This window comes from Anolis carolinensis, chromosome 1 (assembly GCF_035594765.1).
Source record: "Anolis carolinensis isolate JA03-04 chromosome 1, rAnoCar3.1.pri, whole genome shotgun sequence".
Lineage (NCBI taxonomy): Eukaryota > Metazoa > Chordata > Lepidosauria > Squamata > Dactyloidae > Anolis > Anolis carolinensis.
Window position 1 is genome coordinate 363171293 of NC_085841.1, and position 23550 is coordinate 363194842.

Here is a 23550-nt window from a genome sequence, read left to right on the forward strand (position 1 = left end):
CGATATCCGCGAGCCAAATCCAGCCCTCCATATCCTTTTATGTGGTCTTTCAGATGTTGGACTACAACTCCACTATTCCTGAGGGGAATTGACCCTGCACGGTGGGAGTTGTAGTTCACCCACAGTCAAAGAGCATTGTGAACCTAAGCAACGATGGATCTGAACCCTCTGGGGAGATGGTGGCGAGGTACAAAAATATTATTATTACTATTATTATTAAACTTCCAACTAATGGAGCAATTTGAGGGGAATTGACCCACGATGTTGGGAGCTGCAGTTCACCCACAATCAAAGAGGGGCAATTAGAGGTGATGATGGGAGTTGTAGTTTACCAACATCCTTGTGCGTTTTTCTAATGGGTCCATTCATAAAACCGAAAACTGAACAATACTACTTCTAATGTTTATCTTCACTGAATCCCCAGCCCATGTATCACCAGCCCCATTGGAAACCTGCAAATACAGTAGAGTCTCACTTATCCAACCTTCACTTATCCAATGTTCTGTATTATCCAACGCAGTCTGCCTTTTAGTAGTCACTGTTTTTGCATTCAATACATTGCAATGTTTTGGTGCTAAATTCGTAAATACAGCAATTACTACATAACGTTACCGTGTATTGAACGGCTTTTTCTGTCGATTTGTTGTAAAACATGTTTTGGTGCTTAATTTGTAAAATCATAACTTAGTTTGATGTTTAATAGGCTTTTCCTTAATCCCTCCTTATTTTCCAACATTTTCACTTACTGTATATACTTGAGTATAAGCCTAGTTTTTCAGCCCTTTTTTATGACTAAAAAAAACCTCCTCGGCTTATACTCGGGTGAGGGTCCTGGTGGGCTTATATTCAGGTCGGCTTAGACTCAAGTATATATGGTATATTTATTATTTTTCTCTATTATTGGTATTGTTACATTTATTATTTTACTCTATTAATTATTATTATTACATTTATTAATTTACTCTATTATTGTTACTTTTACATTTATTTTACTCTATTTTTATTATTATTAATACATTTATTGTTTTACTCTATTTATTATTACATTTATTTTACTGCATTTATTATTATTATTACAGTAGAGTCTCACTTATCCAAGCTAAACGGGCCGGCAGAAGCTTGGATAAGTGAATATCTTGGATAATAAGGAGGGATTAAGGAAAAGCCTATTAAACATCAAATTAGGTTATGATTTTACAAATTAAGCACCAAAACATCATGTTTTACAACAAATTTGACAGAAAAAGTAGTTCAATATGCAGTAAAGTTATGTTGTAATTACTGTATTTACAAATTTAGCACCAAAATATCACGATGTATTGAAAACATTGACTACAAAAATGGCTTGGATAATCCAGAAGCTTGGGTAAGTGAGGCTTGGATAAGTGAGACTCTACTGTATTATTACATTTATTATTTTACTCTATTTTTATTATTATTAATACATTTATTATTTTACTCTATTTATTATTACATTTATTTTACTGCATTTATTATTATTATTACATTTATTATTTAACTCTATTATTTTTAAAAGGATACATAAGGACATTTACATTGAAGATGAAAATAATGGTTTAATCAGAGTTGAACAGTCATATCTTAAATTACAGTTTGATGTAAAGATTCAAAAACATTTAAACTACTGATGCCTCAATTGATGTAATTTTATTGGTATCTCGGTTTATACTGGAGTCAATGTTTTACCAGTTTGTTTCTGGTAAAATTAGGTGCCTCGGCTTATATTCGGGTCGGCTTATACTCGAGTATATACGGTATATAACGTTCTGCCGGCCCGTTTATGTTGGATAAGCGAGACTCTACTGTAATACCAAATCCTGATAAAACAAAGGTGAGCAGGAAACAATGGACCACCCAAATCAAGTGTGAATCATTGTAAAGCATGAGCCAAAATCCATCATATACTTCATCAAATTTTATAAGCAGAAAACAATGAGAACAGTGAAGGCAGGGCTAATATTTGTCAGGAAAGAAACAGAGTAAATGAGTATGAGATGAGATCCTCCCTTAAGTAAGACTACATTGGTGGACCATAGGGTTTGATTAAACAGTTGGAGAGTAAGCAGTTTGGACTCGGCTGAGGATCTCAGTGGAAGCAGAGAGGTGAAGTTTGTAGCGGTGGAATTGAAGGATCTTTGCTTTGCTTCATTGTCGAAATAGGGACAAGTCTAATGCCCAAGCCTGCAGGAAATGCCTTTGAGACCAATCTTTCTCAGAAGACATTTCACTGCTGAGCCCACAAGATGTTTCTGAAATTTTCCAATTCTCTAATGCTAGTTGAAAGCCTGCAATGGAAGAAAGAGAAAAGAAACTTAGCAGGAATATTATTATTATTATTATTTTATTATGACACAGCAAACAAGATAGATATGCTGGATTTCGTTTCACAAAATCACAAGTCAAACACTTCCCAAGTGTCTAGGTCTGTGTGATGTGTTTTCGGATGATGCGCGCAGATCCCAGTTGGGTGGCCTTTTGCAGTTGGCAGATCGTGATTTTGTCAATGTCTATTGTTTCCAAATGCCGGCTGAGATCTTTTGGCATGGCACGCAATGCACCGATCACCACCGGGACCACCTGCACTGGTTTCTGCCAGAGTCTTTGCAGTTCAATCTTGAGGTCCTGATAGCGGCTGAGTTTTTCCTGTTGTTTTTCATCAATGTGACGGTCACCTGGGATGGCGACATCAATGATCCAAACCTTTTTATTTTCCACAACTGTGATGTCTGGTGTGTTGTGTTGTGTTCCAGAACTTTGTCAGTCTGGATTCGGAGGTCCCACAGTATCTTTGTGTGCTCATTTTCCAATACTTTTGCAGGTTTGTGATCCCACCAGTTCTTTGCTGCTGGGAGGTGGTACTTGAGGCATAAGTTCCAATGAATCCTTTGGGCCACATAGTTGTGCCTCTGTTTGTAGTCTGTCTGTGCAATTTTCTTACAGCAGCTGAGGATATGATCAATGGTTTCGTCGGTTTCCTTGCACAGTCTGCATTTTGGGTCATCAGCTGATTTTTCAATCTTGGCCTTGATTGCCTTTGTTCTGATGGCTTGCTCCTGGGCTGCAAGGATCAGGCCTTCTGTCTCCTTCTTCAGGGTCCCATCATCATCATCATCATCATCATTATTATTATTATTATTATTATTATTATTATTATTATTATTATTATTATTATTAAGTGTTATCTGTCAGAGAACCAGTGCCCTGACTGATTGATGAGTCAGGTCTCAACTTCTGCTCATCTGTCAGACCACTTAGCAACGGTGAAAGTGGCACCGACAAAGAACAACAGCACAGTCGATCTTATCTGCTGAACCCAGTGGCACTAAGGACTTTATTGCTCTATTATTATTATTATTATTATTATTATTATTATTATTATTATTATTATTATTTACAGTATTTATATTCCGTCTTTCTCACCCTGAAGGGACTCAGGGCAGATCACAATGTACATATACATGACAAACATTCAATGCCATTAGGCATTGAGACAAAGACACAGAGGCAATTTAACATGTTCCAGCTTCCAGGCTCCATGAGGTTATGCTCAGTTCCGGTCACAGGGGGAGCTGCTGTGTCATCATCCACTGTGACACTGAGTCCTTGATGGATTACTTCCTCATTCCTTTCCACATGCTGCAAGACGATTTTTATGGTGTTATAAATTGGTTAAATTATCCTCCCCGCATAAGTGGTACCTAAATTTCCTACTTGACAGATGCAACTGTCTTTCGGGTTGCTTAGGTCAACAACGAGCTGGGCTATTTGTAATGGTCGGGCACTCAATCCGATGTGGCTGGCTTTGAACTAACCAGCTGCACCACAGCCCGGCCCTGATCATCTATTCCATTATCGAACATATGTGTGCTACAGGATTCCGAGTGTCTCTTCCTTTTCTAAAACCAGTTTGGAGATCTGGTTTTTCTCCATCTGTGGAAGAAATTTTTGTTCTAAAATTCTGAGCATCATTTGGCTTGAATGGGAAATTAATGCAATGTTTGGTGACCCCTTTCTGGGGAATCAGAATGTGTTTTCAGCATTTCTAGTATGTTTGCCATTGTTTTGTAGACAGATTTTATTTTGAATAAGAGTAAATTCTATCTCTTTCGATGGAAGCAGCTCCCTTGGCATGCCATCGGTTCTTGGTGATTTATGTCTCACAGTCCTCCTTCTACATTTGCTGGGGTCAGGAGCACAGGGCACCCCCAAAAGTGGGGAAAAATAGGGATTATAAACACTTTTCCCCCTAACATATGACTTCTCTATGAATCTCTACGGGTGTATCTACACTGTGGAATTCATGTAGTTTGACCCCACTTTAGCTCCTGTGATGCCCTACTATGAAATCATGGGAGCTAAAGTGGGGTCAAACCACTGAAACCACAGTTACGAGGGTTGAATGAAAAGTAATGCCTCCACCTTCGTAACTCCTCAACAGATGGCAGTCCTGGTCTGCGGCAGGTCCTGGCTTGTTCAGTAGACTCTCCTCTACAGTTCCATTTGGTGGGAAGCCTTAGCATTAAACGGCTGTGTTGTTAAAGTGCGAAGTATGGAACCCTGCACAGACGGTGGGTCAATGCGACTTAAGCAACGTGCAGTCACTGAATTCTTGACAACAGAAAAGGAAAAAGGCGTCACCTTCATTCTCGTAATGTGAGTGGAGTTCCTGGCAAATTTAAAGTCTGTGCGCTTTCATTTCAGGCCTCAGCATCTGAGTACCCCTCGTGCACAGATCTTCCGATAGCCAAGCAAAGCAATAATGTGACCCACACGTTCTTGTGAAATGCCGATTATGTTTGAAATTTCTCTCTGAGTGATACAACGATCGTCCTGAATCAATCTGTCAACCTTTTGCTTGTGAAATTTGGTGGTTGCTGTCACAGGACGTCCAACTCTTTGTTTGTCACGCAAGTCAGATGTTCCCACCTCAACATCTTTAAACTCATTCGCCCAACGACACACAGGACTCACATCAACACAATCGCCATACACAGCTTGCATTCTCTGACGAATCTCCTTTGGGGTGGCATCTTCTGCTGTCAAGAATTCAAAGACTACACGTTTAAGTCGCATTGACCGACCGTCTGCGCAGGGTTCCACACTTCGCACTTTATCAACACAACCGTTCAATGCTAAGGCTTCCCACCAAATGGAACTAACTGTAGAGGAGAGTCTACTGAACAAGCCAGGACCTCCCGCATACCAGTACCGCCATCTGCTGAAGAGTTACGAAGGTGGAGGCATTACTTTTCATTCAACCCTCATAGCATGTCTCTGAATGAATGCCTGGAGGAGGTAATGGGCTGGATAAGGAAAAACATATTGAAACTGAAGCCAGACAAGATATTCCCCTTAAAAACGCTGTGTCCACAGCATGGGACAAAGGCTCTTGGGTCCATCTCTTATTCTGTGCATTTTAATATATGTATTTTGTAGAAAGATGTTTTAATATTCATATTTTATATAATGTTTCTGGGTTGCTGCGAGTTTTTTGGGCTGCATGGCCATGTTGCAGTAACATTATCCCCTGGCATTTCACCTGCATCTGTTAGTACCGCAAAGATGGTGCAATGGGTTAAACCCTTGTGCCGGCTGAACTGCTGACCTGAAAGTTGGGATGTTGACCTAAAGGTTGCTGGATCAAATCCGTGAGATAGGGTGAGCTCCTGCCCATCAGCTCTAGCTTGCAGGGACATGAGAGAAGCCTCCCAGCAGGATGGTAACACATCTGAGCAACCCCTGGGTAACATCTCTGTAGATGGCCAATTCTCTCACACCAAAAGTGACTTGTTGAATGTTCTCAAGTCACATTTGACACGATTAAAAAAAACCCTGCATCTGTGGCTGGCATCTTCATAGGTCTGTTGGAAATACGGCGAGTGGAGTGTATATATATACCTGTGGAATAATGTCCAGGGTGGGAGAAAGATCCATTGTCTATTTGAAGCAAGTGTGGATGTTGCAATTAGCAAGCTTGAATAGCATTGAGTAGCTTTGGTAGCTACAAAGTCAATCAGTGCGGGTACAGTAGAGTCTCACTTATCCAAGCTAAACAGGCTGGCAGAAGCTTTGATAAGCAAATATCTTGGATAATAAGGAGGGATTAAGGAAAAGCCTATTAAACATTAAATTAGGTTACGATTTTACAAATTAAGCACCAAAACATCATGTTATGCAACAAATTTGACAGAAAAAGTAGTTCAATATGCAGTAATCTTATGTTGTAATTACTGTATTTATGAATTTAGCACCAAAATATCATGATATATTGAAAACATTGACTACAAAAAAGGCTTGGATAATCCAGAGGCTTGGATAAGTGAGGCTTGGATAAGTGAGACTCTACTGTACTTGCATAGAGGTAGCCTGGCTGTTGTTGCCAGGAGGTATCCTTAGTTTAGGAGACACTTGTTTGCTGTCTGGAATGCTTATGATGTGTTTTCAGTAATGTTGTAACCTGTCATGAGGACTGTTACTGTTTTTGTGGTATTGTAGTGAAATATTTAATCCATTGTTGCTGTTTAAGTGTGTGGATTGTTCCGGCAAGCATTCCAGCAGTCAAGAGGTTAATTGCAGCGAGCCCTGATTGATTGCTAGAAGGGCAAAGGACCAAGACTTCTGTACTACATGACAGGAAGATATTGTTGGATTTTTGGTTGTGTGTATATGAAATGTAAATCAAGTGTTTCTGCTGTTTTGCAAGTGTGTGTTTCAGCAATGAAACAGTTAGCAGGCCAGTTTGACTGACAGCCTGCTGTGACCTATGACACATGATTTCCAGCCTTGGAGGTCAGAACTTCCTTTGGACTAAGGAATGTGCCTTCTTATCTCTCTTGTTGTAATGTGAGAGACAAGACGAGCCAAAGAATGCCGGCTTCGAGTGATGGACTTTGCTGCTTTGTAAATATCTTTGTAAATATTAAATAAGTGTTTGAACTTCAGCCTGCAGATGTCTTTGAGTCTGACACTGGAGGAATTGGTGAGGGTAGAAGATAACCAATTCATCAGGGTGCTGGTCCGGAGCTGTTGATCGATGGTGTTGAAGAAACCCACCAACTCACACCCTGACCCCAGCTTTTGCATTCTGACAGATATGTCATGGACTGTGGAATGTGAGGAGGTGCTTCGGTGCACTCATAACAGACTGAGAGAGACACAGAGAAACTCCATGATTTGATCTTGCGGAGGCAAGATGTGTCCAGACAGCTTTGGTTATTAGCATTGTAAATATCTTGTAAAATAAAGTCTTTAGTACCGCTGGGATCAGCAGATAAGATAGACTGAGCTGTCGTTCTTTGTCGGTGCCACTTTTGCCGTTGCCGAGTGCTCTGACGGATGAGCTGAGGTGAGACCTGACAAGGACAGGCTGCAATTCCCCATCCACCTTGGACTGACTCGTAACTTGCAATTAAGACCCCAACTGACGAGTTTTGAAATATAGTCCACCCTCCACATTCTCTGGGGATAGGGGATGAAGAACTCCGCAAAAGCCCGGGGTTGTGGCGCAGACGGGAGAGCAATGAGTCACTGACCAGGAGGTCATAAGTTCGAGGCCCGCTCGGAGCTATGTTTGTTTGTCTTTGTCCTGTGTTAAAAAGGCATTGAATGTTTGCCTATATGTGTAATGTGATCCGCCCTGAGTCCTCTTCGGGGTGAGAAGGGCGGAATATAAATGATGTAAATAAATAAATAAATAAAAATGGAATAAAAATATCTTTATTTTTAACCCAAGAGAATACCTCTCTAAGGAAGCTGATCGTAGTGTCACGCTGGAGGGTCAAGGGAACCCAAAGAAGTTTGGGATTTGGGTTTATCTATATTTGCATATTTGTACAATAGACACCTTACAGCAGGCATGAGCCAACTTGGGCCCTCCAGATGTTTTGGACTTCAACTCCCACCATTCCTAACAGCCTACCGGCTGTCAGGAATGGTGGGAGTTGAAGTCCAAAACACCTGGAGGGCCCAAGTTGGCCCATGCCTGCATGTAATTTTATCAGCAATATTTTAAATAATTTTTGGTGCATAAATTTGGAGATTCCGAACCATCCAAAAGCAACCACTCCAATGGACAATTTCAAGATTCTGGGATTCCGGATATGGGGTGCTCAACCTGTACTTTGTGTGGGTTTTGTGACATCTGCCTGTCATTCCCATAATTTGGGGTTTGTGAATGATGTTCTGCCATAATAAATACAACAAACTGGCCACAAAGTCAGCATCAAATGGTGCGTTCCCCCAAATCCCCCTAAAACAGAGGACCACTATCATTGCAACACGTGATAGTCTGGGCTTCGTTGAATCTATTTTTAAGCAGAAGGCACTCCCTGAGAACAGTGAAAGCTGGGTTGATTTCCGCCAAGTAAGACCACATCGGGATTCAAGGAAACAGGATGCCGGATCCATTTGCCTGGAAAGTCAGACTTGGCTGAGGATTTTAGCCGACACTAAACTAAGCATCATCTTATAAGCTGGAGATCATCACAGGATTTGGGAAGCCTTCCTTGCCAAAACGGAGGAAATCCCGATGCTCAGGTCGGCCGAAAACGCCTCTGAGACTCGTCTGTGCACAACAAGGGAACCGATCTTTTTCATTGTAGAGGTCGCAAGAGGTTTCTGAAATTCTCCAGTTCTTTAATGCTGGTTGAAATCCTGAAACAAGGAGAGAGAAACTTATTTTTATCTATTTTTTATTTACAGTATTTATCTTTCTTTCTTTCTTTCTTTCTTTCTTTCTTTCTTTCTTTCTTTCTTTCTTTCTTTCTTTTGCCTTGTACCCTGTTTCCCCGAAAATAAGACATCCCTGAAAAATAAGACCTAGTAGAAGTTTGCTGCATTGCTAAATATAAGGCCTCCCCCGAAAGTAAGACCTAGAAAAGTTTTTGTTTGGAAGCATGCCCAGCGCCTGCCAAACAGAACACCATAGCATGCAGGATTGGTAAATGTACATACCAGTTGTACATGGAAATAATGGTAGTAACAAGAAATTCTTGATAGGATTCACAGTTTGTCTGGTTATGCTGGTTTGTGATGACAACTACTGTACAGTATATAATAAATGTTCATTTTGTTGTTCAACAATAAATGTGAGCTCTTCTTCATGGAAAAATAAGACATCCCCTGAAAATAAGACCTAGTACACCTTTGGGAGCAAAAATTAACACTGTCTTATTTTCAGGGAAACACAGTATGTGTTGAAGTGGGAATGATTGTATATAGAGTTGTTTAAATGTAATTGAGTCATGGTTGTGCAATGTGTACTGAGGATTGCATCATATACTGTGTGCTGCCTACTATACCAGTGTGTAAAGGGTTAAGCTTGGATTGCATCAGACAGCAGAGGATGAGATAAATAGCCTCTACTTCCTATCTCTGCTCCTTCCCGTGTGTGCCTGCGTGAGAGCTGTGTATTGTCTTGTGGATTTCCATTCGTAAGTAAACTTTTGATAGAAAACTGAAGACTGCAGTGTCGTCATTTATCCAGAGCTTCCTCGCCAGTGACTTCTGCTGCGTGTGCCTAGCAAAGCCACTCTGACATTGGGTTATGGGCCCAGTCCTGCCCAGTTCTGGCCCAGGTTCCTGTACAGATTCTTGCCTAGGTTCCAGACCAGTTTGCCCAGTCTGCCCAGTCTGCCCAGAGTGAACAGGATCTTCAGGTGGAACATACAAGGCAAACATTCAATGCCATATGAATATAGAGACAAAGACAGAGACAGACACAGAGACAATTTAACATTCTTCAGCTTCCTGAGGGTATGCTCGACCACAGGAGGAGCAGCTGCTTTATCATCCACTGTGACGCCGAGTCCTTGGATACTTCCTCATTCCAAACGCTACTGGATGATTTTTTTATGGTGTCGTAAATTAGTTAAATTAGCCTCCCCTCATAAGTGGTGCCTAAATTTCCTACTTGATAGATGCAGCTATCTTTTGGGTTGCTTAGGTCAACAACGAGTTAGGCTATTTTTTAATTTTAATGGTCGGGTGCTGACTCCAACACGGGCTGGCCTCGAACTCATGACCTCTTGGTCATAGTGATTTATTGCAGCTGGCTACTAACCAGCCTGCCCCACAGCCCAGCTTTGCTTTGTGACTGATACGACTTCCAGTAATCCACATTTGCTGGGATGAACACAGAATCACAGAGCAGGTGCTGAAATTGTTATTATTGTTATTATTATTATTATTATTAGTTTCACTTATCCAACCTCCTCTTATCCAATGTTCTGTATTATCCAACGCAGTCTGCCTTTTAGTAGTCACTGTTTTTGTAGTCATATGTTTTCAATACATGGCAATGTTTTGGTACTAAATTCATATATACAGTAATAATTACTACATAACATTACCATGTATTGAACTGCTTTTTCTGTCGATTTGTTGTAAAACATGATTTTACAAATTAAGCACCAAAACATCACAATGTAATCCCTTCTTATTATCCAACATTTTCACTTATCCAACGTTTTGCCGGCCCGTTTATGTTGGATAAGTGAGACCCTACTGTAATAATATCCCAATTTTATCTCTCTTAAAGAAGACATGCAAAACAGCTGATGATACAACCAGTAAAACCTAAAAATATACAAATAGAATAAACATGAGCAGCATTAAAAATAAACATATACAACCCTGAAAACCAATTAAAGTCCTATTCATATAGCTAAAACCACAACACCTTCTAATTTAATAGTTCTTGCCCAGATCTCATAGACCCCACAGGCCGGGCTGTGACGCAGCTGGTTAGTAGCCAGCTGCAATAAATCACTACTGACCAAAAGGTCATGAGTTTGATGCCAACCTTGGTCAGACTGAGCTCCCAACCATTAATAGCCTAGCTTGTTGACCTAAGCAACTCAAAAAACAGGTGCATCTGTCAAATAGAAAATTTAGGTACTGCTTCATGCGGCGAGGCTAATTTAACTAATTTACAACACCATAAAAACATTCAGCAGCATGCAGAAGGGAATGAGGAAGTACTCCATCAAGGACTCGGTGTCACAAGTGGACTGTGAAGCGGCAGCTCCCCCTGTGTCCGGGATCAAGCATACCCTCATGAAGCCGGAAGCTGGAAAATGTTAAATTGCCTCTGTGTCTGTGTCTGTATGTCGTATGTCTAATGGCAGGGGTCCTCAAACTTTTAAAGCAGAGGGCCGGTCCACAATCCTTCAGACTGTTGAGGGGCCGAATTATCATTTGGGGGAAAAACCCGAACAAATTCCTATGCATACTGCACATATCTTATTTGTAGTGCAAAACAACAACAATAACAATGAAAGAACAATACAATATTTAAAAATGAAAATAATTTTAATCAACATAAACCTATCAGGATTTCAATAGGAAGTGTGGGCCTGCTTCTGGCCAATGAGATAGTCAGGTTAATTAGGATTGTTGTTGTTGTTGTTGTGTGTCTTCAAGTCATTTCAGACTTTGGGCGAGCCTAAGTCCAGAATTATTTATTTAAGTCCAAAATCATTTACTACATTTATTTACTACATTTATTTATCCCACCCTTCTCACCCCGAAGGGAACTCAGAGCAGTTGTATGTACATACAATATATCATATTATTAGCATAGCACAATATTAGCATTATACTATATTGAACTATACCACTATACTGTAATATTATATGTAATATATAACATATAATTAATATTATTATATGATATTATTGTTAGTATTGTCTATATATATAAAAGAGTGATGGCATCACGGCAGCGGACAAAACAACAAAAGTAAACACCCCACAACCTCGAAAACTGACAGCATAACCCCTCATCCATGCCTCTAGGTTGATACAACAAAAAGAAAAGAAAAATAAAGTCCTAATTAGAGGGAGAGGAATAATGGTTTTTATCCAATTGCTGCCAGTTAGAAGGCTAAGCTCCGTTCACTTGGTCTCCTAGCAACCCACTCAGCCCAGGGGACCCTTTACCTTAACTACCACCAATTCCTCAATACTTTATTTCCCATACCCACCATACTTTGCCACAGCAACGCGTGGCCGGGCACAGCTAGTATTATATAAAATGTTAATATTATTATCAATATTATATGTATATACAATATATTATACAGTAGAGTCTCACTTATCCAAGCTAAACGGGCCGGCAGAAGCTTGGATAAGCGAATATCTTGGATAATAAGGAGGGATTAAGGAAAAGCCTATTAAACATCAAATTAGGTTATGATTTTACAAATTAAGCACCAAAACATCATGTTATACAACAAATTTGACAGAAAAAGTAGTTCAATACGCAGTAATGTTATGTTGTAATTACTGTATTTACGAATTTAGCACCAAAATATCATGATATATTGAAAACATTGACTACAAAAATGGCTTGGATTATCCAGAGGCTTGGATAAGTGAGACTCTACTGTATTATTAAAACTGATATAAAAATATTATATTATAAATGAGGGCGAGGGCCAGGTAAATTACCTTGGAGGGTCCCCGGGCCTTAGTTTGGAGACCCCTGTCTAATAGCATTGAATGTTTGCCTTGTATATGTACTTTATGATCTTCCCTGAGTCCCCTTCGGAGTGAGAAGGGCGGAATATAAATATTGTAAGTAAATAAATCTATCAAGTATGATTTGATTGTGCTTTTCCTGCATTGCAGAATGATCCAACTCTATGACACAAAAGGAGGAAAATTGGACCTGTTTTCTTTCTAAAAGCCAGCAGAAGGTTTTGCTTCCTTCTTGCCTTTACTTCAATACAGATAAAAATGTGTAATTGCATCCATAGGGAAACATAACACATCTCGACAACACCCAACAGGATTCCAACCATTATGATTTGACCATTTGCAGGCGGACGGCACTCACCTTCCAAACGCATTGAAGAGAGACACGATTTCCTGCCTCGTCAGCTGGAATTTGGGCGAAGGGCCCTTTTCTGCCAGGTTTTCGATCTGTCGCTCGGAGAAAAGGATCTTCAACGCCGTTCCCAAACCCTGAGTCTGTGTGCAAAAAAGAAGCAGAGTCCGTCAATCCATGAATGGAGAGTCCAAGCACCAAAAGCCGTTCCAAAAGCTGGAATAATTTTAAGGATGGGATATATTTCGGATGACAGCCGAAGTTGGATGCACTGTATTCTACTGAAGACACACCAGCTGATGGAAGGAGGAGGTTTCATGCCCCTGTTTAGGCGCCAGATGAAAATGACAGGACCTCCCTTAAATACGAGGGTTGAATGAAAAGTAATGCCTCCGCCTTCGTTACTTGGGTTTGGATGGGAGCATTTTAATAAATCAAACGCAGAAATAATCCTTAGAATGTGCTCTTTAACGGCCACTATTCACTTTTCCACATCATCACCAGACAATTGGATATATTTCTGCCAACGAGGAACAAGTTTTCTGAAGCCGTCACAGAAAAAGTCAACACTCTGTTTCCGCAACCGGCGTCTCACAGGACCCATCGTGCACAGATCTTCCGACAGCCAAGCAAAGCAATAATGTGACCCACACATTCTTGGGGGTTTTTTTGTTTTGTTTTTTTTGTGTCAGGAGCAGCCGGAGTTGCTTCTGGAGTGAGAGAATTGGCCGTCTGCAAGGACGTTGCCCAGGGGACGCCCAGATGTTTTGATGTTTTACCATCCTTGTGGGAGGCTTCTTCCATGTCCCCGCATGGAGCTGGAGCTGATAGAGGGAGCTTATCCGTGCTCTCCTCGAGTGGGATTCGAACTTGCCAGCCTTCGGGTCAGCAACCCAACCTTCAAGTCACAAGGCTTTTATCCCCTAGGCCACCGGAGGCTCCTTTTTGTGAAATGCCGATTATGCTTGAAATTTCTCTCTGAGTGATACGACGATCATCCTGAATCAATCTGTCAACCTTTTGCTTGTGAAACTCAGTGGTTGGGTGTACTCGCCCAATGATGCACAGGACTCACATTAACACAATCTTCATAAACAGCTTGCCTTCTCTGATGGATCTTCTTTGGGGTGACACCTTCTGCTGTCAAGAATTCAATGACTGCACGTTGCTTAAGTTGCATTGACCGACCGTCTGTACAGGGTTCCATACTTCGCACTTTAACAACACAACCATTCAATGCTAAGGCTTCCCACCAAATGGAACTGTAGAGTTTACTGAACAAGCCAGGACCTGCCGCAGACCAGGACTGCCATCTGCTGAGGAGTTACGAAGGTGGAGGCATTACTTTTCATTCAACCCTTGTATATTGTTGTCTGGCCTTGTTTCCCAATTGAGAGCAGAAACGAGATTATAGACTGGTTTCACTGCATTCTATAACACAACCTACCACAACAAAATTTGTCAAAGGCCTGAAAAGTGTGCTTCCCTACAAAGAACGGTTTCGGGAGCTAGTTGTTTGCTCAATTCTCACAGGGAGAACTGCACCACACACCCCAATCTCTTAAAAGGTGCAGCTTTAGAGATACGGTCGGCAAAGTAACTTTGTCTTGCTCTCAGAAAGAAAGCTTTATTTTGAGAATCTAAAACAAGGTAGAACAAATACAGAGAACTGGAGCTCTATAGCAGGGGTCCCCAAACTAAGGCCCTCCAAGGTCATTGACCTGGCCCCTGTCCTAAATTTTAGACTTAGGGTTGACCTAAGTCTACCTGGTCTTTGGAGGTCTCTTTGCTTACCTATGGCCTTATGAGACCATCTAGATGGCTTTTGGAAGTCACTTTCCTTACCTATGGTCCTATGAAAACATCTAGATGGACTTTGAAGTTCCCTTTCCTTACCTATGGTTTTATGAGATTGTCCAGATGGCCTTTGGGGGCCTCTTTCCTTACCTATGGCCTTATGAAACTATCTAGATGGGCTTTGAGAGTCCCTTTCCTTATCTATGGTCTTCTGATGGCCTAATGATATCATCTAGACGGCCTTTGAAGGTCCCTTTCCTTACCGATGGTCTTATGAGACCATCTAGATGGTCTTTGGAGGTCTCTTTACTTACCTATGGTCTTATGAGAACATCTAGATGGCCTTTGAAGGTCCCTTTTCTTACCAATGGTCTTATGAGACCATCTAGATGGTCTTTGGAGGTCTCTTTACTTACCTATGGTCTTATGAGAACATCTAGATGGCCTTTGAAGGTCCCTTTCCTTACCGATGGTCTTATGAGACCATCTAGGTGGTCTCTGGAGGTCTCTTTACTTACCTATGGTCTTATGAGAACATCTAGATGGTCTTTGGAGGTCTCTTTACTTACCTATGGTCTTATGAGAACATCTAGATGGCCTTTGAAGGTCCCCTTCCTTATAGATGGTCTTATGAGACCATCTAGATGGTTTTTGGAGGTCTCTTTACTTACCTATGGTCTTATGAGAACATCTATATGGCCTTTGAAGGTCCCTTTCCTTACCAATGGTCTTATGAGATCATCTAGATCAGGGGTCCCCAAACTAAGGTCCTCCAAGGTCATTGACCTGGCCTCTGTCCTAAACTTTAGACTTAGGGTTGACCTAAGTCTGAAACGACTTGAAGGCACACAACAATAACAATCCTAATTTTGGACTATTTCATCCTAATCTGGCCCCTCAAGAATCTGAAGGACCGTGAACCGGCCCTCCACTTAAAAAGTTTGAGGACCCCTGCTCTATAGCTTCACAGGGCTATGTCACCCTTTTGGGACACCACTCAATCACTGTGTATTTTAACTGTGAATTTTTAAAATACTGTTTATATTTAATTCTATTTTAATGTTTGCATATTTGTATATTTTAAATTGTGTGCTAATGCTTTTATCCAAACCGCTGTGTCCAGTTCTGGGCAAAATAATTCAAGAAGGAGAGAGACAAGATAGAACATGTCCAGAGAAGAGTGATCAAAATGGTCAAAGGCCTGGAAACCAAGCCTTGTCGGGATAAAGCCTTGTAGGGAGCTGGGGATGTTTATCTTGGAGAAAAGAAGGCGGAGAAGAAAGTTTTTACATATTTTAAAGGCAATTAAATTGAGGAGGCTGCAAGCTTGATTTCTGCTACATTTGAAACTAAGGACATGGAGCAAATACATCAGAATATAAAACAATACGGATAACAAATGGTGACATTTCGGAAAGGTGCGACTTACCTGGAGCTTCCCCCAAAGGCGGCACTTAATGCACCCAACGCAGTCCATAATCCTTGAAATATTCCTAAAATGGAGCCTAACTTCTTCCTGATAGGGATGCAAAGGAAAAAAAGACACGTAACAGCATGGGAGGATTTACAACACAATGTACAATATACGAGTGAAAACAGTTATAGCTGGGGTATAAACAGGAACCACCAAAACATGGCTTGGGAAAATATATTACCTTCAATTTGGCAGCTTCTCTTTGTTTTCCAGCAAAAAAGGAATTTTCATCAAAGTGCAAAGGGAAAGATCTGAAGCAGAAAGCAAAAAAAAAAAGTCATTTATAACAGGAGACTAAAGTTCTCTGAATTAAGGGTATATTGTAAATGAGATTTATTTATTTATTATTTACAATATTTATATTCCGCCCTTCTCACCCCGAAGGGGACTCAGGGCGGATTACAATGAACACATATATGGCAAACATTCAATGCCAACAGACAAACAACATACATTAGACAGACTCAGAGGCATTTTTAACATTTTTCCAGCTTCACGATTCCGGCCACAGGGGGAGCTGTTGCTTCACCGTACAGTAGTGGCTGTACTTCCTCATTCCTTTCCTCGTGTTTTGCTGGCAGTTTTATGGTGTTGTAAATTAGCCTCCCGCATAAAGCGTCCCTAAATTTCCCTAATTGACAGGTGCAACTGTCTTTCGGGGCTGCATAGGTCAACAGCAAGCCGGGGCTATTAATGGTCGGAGGCTTAACCCGACCCGGGCTTCAAACTCATGACCCCTCTCGGTCAGTAGTGATTTATAGCAGCTGGTTACTAGCCAGCTGCGCCACAGCCCGGCCCCAAACTTAGGGTGCATCCACACTGCAGAATTTGATGCAGTTTGACACCACTTTAACTGCCATGGTGCAGTGCTATGAAATCCTGGGAGTTGTAGTTTGGGGAGGCACCATCTCTGGCAGAGAAGGCTTAAGACTGGTAAAACTACAACTCCCAGGATTCCATGGCATTGAGTGTGGATCAAACCGCATTAATTTGAGTATAAATACACCTTTTCAGACCTGCTGGCCCAGGTTAAGTTCAAGATTTTCTACACCTTGAGTTGATCATTAATCAGAATAGAAACTGTGGCCAAGAAATCAGAAAGAGGCAAGTTATGAAGAAATGAGACAAGATTCAAAGTCTAAAGATGAATCACTGAATGCTAAAGTTAGATTGGACCATGCTGTTGTATTTCCCATTTCTATGTATTGTTGTGTAAACTGGACCGTGAAGAATGCTGTTGTATATGTATGTAAAGAGCCCCATTCAATGGCTTTACAAAATAGAATTTGCTGACTACATAATAACAAAGGTTTTATGTGTTGTGGTTCAGTCTGATGATGAAGGGGGATTTGGGTTTATGCAGGCTGACTAAAGCAATGCTGAGGAGATAAATCTCGAAGGCTCTGATGCTGGAAATGTTGAAGGTTCTGGCTTTGAATTGTCAGAGAGGCCGCAGGCTAGCGAGGAAACAGAAACTAATAATAAGGGTGATCTTCCACAGGATTTAGAACATCAACAATTTCCAGGTGTCTCTGGCAGCGACTCAGTGGAGGCTTCCTTAGATAGAGATACAAGTTAAGGTTAAAGGTTCATCGTCCCAGACATTCCCTTAGAATCGCTGGCAAACACATGGGAACTCAAGGACAGAGAAATGCTTTTTTGGCTTGTGAACATGGGTAAATACGGGAGAGACAGGGAAAGATTTCAGACGAAGCAACGTTGATTTTTGGAAGCACATCTCCTGCCTTGTCTAAGCTCATGGAAAAGGATTCTCGTTTATGTTCATGCCTGGAACCTGTGTTTTGGATTTTACTTTGAAGTTCATGTTGCCTTGTTTTTCAGGTCTAATTTGCTATATCAGAGACTTGGGACTATGTTCTGCAAATTGCTTTTACCTCTGGATTATAGCCTTTTTGACTGACTGCCTTTGCATTTGAATATTGCTTTTACTGGCTGCCATTTCATTTGGATATTTGCCTTCTTTACTGCTTTTTATTCAGACTTTGCTATCTTTTATCAATAAACTGTTTAAACCTAGCCTGCTGTGGTGGAGTGTGTGTTAAGAGCAAGGTGAACCGGTGCTGAGGTGCAACATTATGGGCTGCGGTAGCGCAGCGGGTTAAACCACTAGTTGCACAAAATCTGTCAACCAGAGGGTTGGCAGTTCAAAGCTACAAGTCGGGGTGAGCTCCCGACTGTCAGAACTAGCTTCTGCCAACCTAGCATGCAGTGAGTAGATCAATAGGTACTTCCTCGGCGGGAAGGCAAAAGGGCACCCTGTGCAGACATGCAAAACATGCCATCAACAGATTGGAGATATTTATGGATAATAGGCTCCTGAAAATATGTCTTAAATGTTCCAAGCATAGTGTTTAAACCAGGCCTGGGCCAACTTGGGCCCTCCCTCCAGGTGATTTGGACTTCAACTCCCACCATTCCTAACAGCCGGTAGGACTTGGCGCTTACTTGGCCAAGTGTAGGATCTCCAGGAGGAGCTGCTTGGTCTTTGCGTCTTGCGCTGCGTCCCCGGTGAAGAGCTGGAAGTCCGGGCGCTGGAAGAAGGGCAGGACCTTGGAGAGGGCCCTCAACTCGATCAGGTAGATGAAGTAGAGGTTCTTCAGCCTCCGGGGACCCTCCCCTTGAGTCAGGACTTCGTCAAAGCGCTGCTGGAACTCGGTGACGTTGTGTCCCCACTGCTTCTCAGCCCAGGTGTCTGCGGGGAGGAAATTGTCAGAGTAATTTGCAGCACAGCAGTAGTTGGATGGAGTCGGTGGAACGCTGAACAAAGAGACATCAGAGACGATGGTAAAACTATATACAAGTTTTACTGAAAGCAGTAATAAAGACAAACAGACTTGCAGACAAACACAGGACTCTCCCTCTAGGCAGACAGAAACAGAACTGAAGAGAACTGAATGCAATCAGCAATGCATACACACTTGTGTCTGGACACTCCCCAGTTCCAGCCACACATCAAGGTCAACACAGCTTCTCAGTAATTAACTCTTTCCAGACTATGTTACACTCTGGATGATGCAATCAGTATGCAATACAGGAAAGACACAAATTTCATTTAAACACTAGCAATACACAAATCTCACATTAACAGAAAGGAACTCGGATTCATATGGCGCATGTGCCCAATGCAAACCCCATGTCATTCTATACATCCCTCCAGAGGCTGGACTACAACTCCTGTCTTCCTCATCACTGGACATCATGACTAGAGCAGATGGGAGTTGGGATAGTCACATCTGGAAGACTGCATTTCGTTCTATGTAATCAGGAGAGGGGTTTGGATTGAGGTACGAGTGTGGAAAGGATGCCTGACCTTAGTAAAGGTAAAGGTTTTCCCTTAACGTTAAGTCCAGTCATGTCTGACTCTGTGGGTTGGTGCTCATCTCCCTTTCTAAGCCAAAGAGCCGGCGTTGTCCGTAGACACCTCCAAGGTCATGTGGCCGGCATGACTGCATGGAGCGCCGTTACCTTCCTTTCGGAGTGGTACCTATTGATCTACTCACATTGGCATGTTTTCGAACTGCTAGGTTGGCAGAAGCTGGAGCTAACAGCGGGCGCTCACTCCGCTCCCTGACCTTAAAATGTCCTTAATTTCTCCCTGACCTCAGAGCCACAAGGTGTGCTGGGTGGCAATTCCAATTATTCTGTTCCTGGTTTGGAAGTGTTATTTCCTGTTTAATTTGTGCAGTCCTTACTTTGAAAGTACAGTAGAGTCTCGCTTATCCAACGTAAACGGGCCGGCAGAACGTTGGATAAGCGAATATGTTGGATAATAAGGAGAGATTAAGGAATCTTAACCCGATTAAACATTAAATTAGGTTATGATTTTACAAATTAAGCACCAAAACATCATGTTATACAACAAATTTGACAGAAAAAGTAGTTCATTACACAGTAATGCTATGTAGTAATTACTGTATTTACGAATTTAGCCCCAAAATATCATGATATATTGAAAACATTGACTACAAAAATGTGTTGGATAATCCAGAACGTTGGATAAGTGAGACTCTACTGTATCCTCAATTTGCAGGGCAGATAATACTATGTAACAAAATTTGAAAAAAAATCTGTTCCTCATTTGAAAGTGTTATTTCCTGTTTACTTGTGCGGTCTTTACTCCGTATATACTCGAGTATAAGCCAGCCCAAATATAAGCCGAGGCAGCTAATTTTACCACAAAAACTGGTAAAATTGACCTGAGTATAAGCCAAGGGTGGTAAATGAAGCAGCTACTGGTAAATTTCAAAATAAAAATAGATACCAATAAAATTACATTGACGCATCAATAGGTAAAATAATGTATATAGATGGATACAGATATACACATGGATCTATATGTACAGTAGAGTCTCACTTATCCAACATAAACAGGCCGGCAGAATGTTGGATAAGCGAATATGTTGGATAATAAGGAGGCATCAAGGAAAGCCTATTAATCAAATTAGGTTATGATTTTACAAATTAAGCACCAAAACATCATGTTATACAACAAATTTGACAGAAAAAGTAGTTCAATATTCAGTAATGCTATGTAGTACAGTAGAGTCTCACTTATCCAACACTCGCTTATCCAACATTCTGGATTATCCAACGCATTTTTGGAGTCAATGTTTTCAATATATCGTGATATTTTGGTGCTAAATTCATAAATACAGTAATTACTACATAGCATTACTGCGTATAGTACTACTTTTTCTGCCAAATTTGTTGTCTAACATGATGTTTTGGTGCTTAATTTGTAAAATCATAACCTTATTTGATGTTTAATAGGCTTTTCCTTAATGCCTCCTTATTATCCAACATATTTGCTTATCCAACATTCTGCCGGCCCGTTTATGTTGGATAAGTGAGACTCTACTGTAATTACTGTATTTACGAATTTAGCACCAAAATATCATGATATATTGAAAACATTGACTACAAAAATGCGTTGGATAATCCAGAATGTTGGATAAGTGAGACTCTACTGTAGTTGTTCTATTCCAGAAACTTCATTTCTGTGGCTGCCACAAATTACGTTGAAATTATTTGAGACTCTATGAGATATTCATTGACAAACTAAAGCAATATGGGCTGCAGGTTGTCCCTTCCCCAGAAACAAAGTTTTTGCATTTTCATAAACCTTTTCCATGCTTTTTGTGATAGGCTCCGTCCTGGGCCCGGTTCTGTTCAACATCTTTATTAACGACTTAGACGAAGGGTTAGAAGGCACGATCATCAAGTTTGCAGACGACACCAAACTGGGAGGGATAGCTAACACTCCAGAAGACAGGAGCAGAATTCAAAACGATCTTGACAGACTAGAGAGATGGGCCAAAACTAACAAAATGAAGTTCAACAGGGACAAATGCAAGATACTTCACTTCAGCAGAAAAAATGGAAATCAAAGATACAGAATGGGGGACGATGCCTGGCTTGACAGCAGTGTGTGCGAAAAAGACCTTGGAGTCCTCGTGGGGAACAAGTTAAACATGAGCCAACAATGTGATGCGGCTGCTAAAAAAGCCAATGGGATTCTGGCCTGCATCAAGAGGGGAATAGCGTCTAGATCCAGGGAAGTCCTGCTCCCCCTTATTCTATTCTGCCTTGGTCAGACCACACCTGGAATCACACTGCGTCCAATTTTGGGCATCACAGTTGAAGGGAGATGTTGACAAGCTGGAAAGCGTCCAGAGGAGGGCGACTAAAATGATTAAGGGTCTGGAGAACAAGCCCTATGAGGAGCGGCTTAAAGAGCTGGGCATGTTTAGCCTGCAGAAGAGAAGGCTGAGAGGAGACATGATAGCCATGTACAAATACGTGAAGGGAAGTCATAGGGAGGAGGGAGCAAGCTTGTTTTCTGCTGCCCTGCAGACTAGGACACGGAACAATGGCTTCAAACTACAGGAAAGGAGATTCCACCTGAACATCAGGAAGAACTTCCTCACTGTGAGAAAGGCTGTTCGACAGTGGAACTCTCTCCCCGGGGCCGTGGTGGAGGCTCCTTCTTTGGAGGCTTTTAAGCAGAGGCTGGATGGCCATCTGTCGGGGGTGCTTTGAATGTGATTTCCTGCTTCTTAGCAGGGGGTTGGACTGGATGGCCCATGAGGTCTCTTCCAACTCTACTATTCTATGATTCTATGATTCTATGTTGATAAACTCTACAAGTTAGCTGGCATTGCCCCTCCTGACGTGCGACGGGAAGTTGCTGCTAACTGTGAGAGAAAAAAGGTCGAACATTGTGAAAGCCACCCACTGCATGACTATCAGCCTCCTCCCAGTAGAGTCAAATCAAGGAAAGGCTTCATGAGAACCACCACTCCTCTTGATGTTCCTCCTCTTGAGTGTCCCTCTGGGCAGCTAAACCAGGCCATTCCAACTTGATGCCCCCCATGAGGGTCTTCCTTCCTCCCGGGGCAAACCAAGAATGGGCAACTTGGAAGTCCCTGAACAGACTCAGAAGCAAAGTGGGCAGATCCAAAGACAACCTGGCAAGGTGGCACGACCTGGAGGAATCCTCCACCTTGTGTGACTGTGGAGCAGAACAAACAACTCCGCATATGTATGCTTGTCCACAATGTCCTGCCTCATGCACGGATGAGTTGTTGTTTAAAGCTACAGACAATGCGGTCACTGTTGCCCGCTTTTGGTCTAAAACTATTTAGCTCCTTGTGATTTCCTATATTTCATCACTTTTAAATTTATTTATTATGCAGTGTTTTAGACACAAAATAAAAAAGACAGAATGACATTTATAACCCAGGAACAAAAATCGTGTTACATAGTGTATTCAAAAGGGAAGCCAAGTTATCATTCAATAACAATTGGAGACCCAAATTGAGTCAAAATGTAAGAGTAGCAACCACTAAGTAATATATGTGAGTGTGTATACATACCTACTCTCATTCTTTCTCTCTTTATACCCCTATACACACACACACACACAGCAATACATACAGTGTGCGTGCATATGTAAGTACTGTATATACTCGACTATAAGCCTAGTTTTTCAGCCCTTTTTTAGGGCTGAAAAAGCTCCCCTCGGCTTATACTCGAGTGAGGATCCTGGCTGGTTTATGTTCGGGTCAGCTTATACTCAAGTATATAGGTAATCAGACTTAGACAGTCTTATTCTATTAAAGTCTTATTATTATTATTATTATTATTATTATTATTATTATTATCATCATAAATTACTATTTTATCTAAACATTCAAAAACATTTAACCTATTGATGCCTCAAATAATGTAATTTTATTAGTATCTATATTTATTTTTATTTTTGAAATTTGTCAGTAGCGGCTGCATTTCCCACCCTCGTCTTATACTTGAGTCAATAGGTTTTCCCAGTTTTGTGATAAAATTAGGTGCCTCGGCTTATATTCAGGTCGGCTTATACTTGAGTATATACAGTATATATGTGTGTGTG

General features: G+C 41.3%; 2 protein-coding genes across 2 annotated transcripts in view; one reads left to right on the top strand and one right to left on the bottom strand.

Moving 5' to 3' along the window:
- The window catches only part of gpr137c (G protein-coupled receptor 137C), a 50540-nt gene extending 42821 nt beyond the window's left edge, over positions 1-7719 (top strand). The window contains exon 7 of the mRNA XM_062968681.1: positions 6964-7719. Within this exon, the coding sequence (XP_062824751.1) occupies positions 6964-7051 (88 nt within the window). The 3' untranslated portion in view covers positions 7052-7719. The remainder of the gene's footprint in view (positions 1-6963) is intronic.
- Positions 7720-7721: 2 nt separating this feature from the next.
- ero1a (endoplasmic reticulum oxidoreductase 1 alpha) overlaps positions 7722-23550 on the bottom strand; it is a 49937-nt gene continuing 34108 nt past the window's right edge. Inside the window, exons 12-16 of the mRNA XM_062968682.1 lie at positions 18588-18834; positions 16303-16372; positions 16077-16163; positions 12860-12993; positions 7722-8673 (exon numbers count right to left, since the gene is read on the bottom strand). Of these exons, the coding sequence (XP_062824752.1) occupies positions 8613-8673; positions 12860-12993; positions 16077-16163; positions 16303-16372; positions 18588-18834 (599 nt within the window). The 3' untranslated portion in view covers positions 7722-8612. The remainder of the gene's footprint in view (positions 8674-12859; positions 12994-16076; positions 16164-16302; positions 16373-18587; positions 18835-23550) is intronic.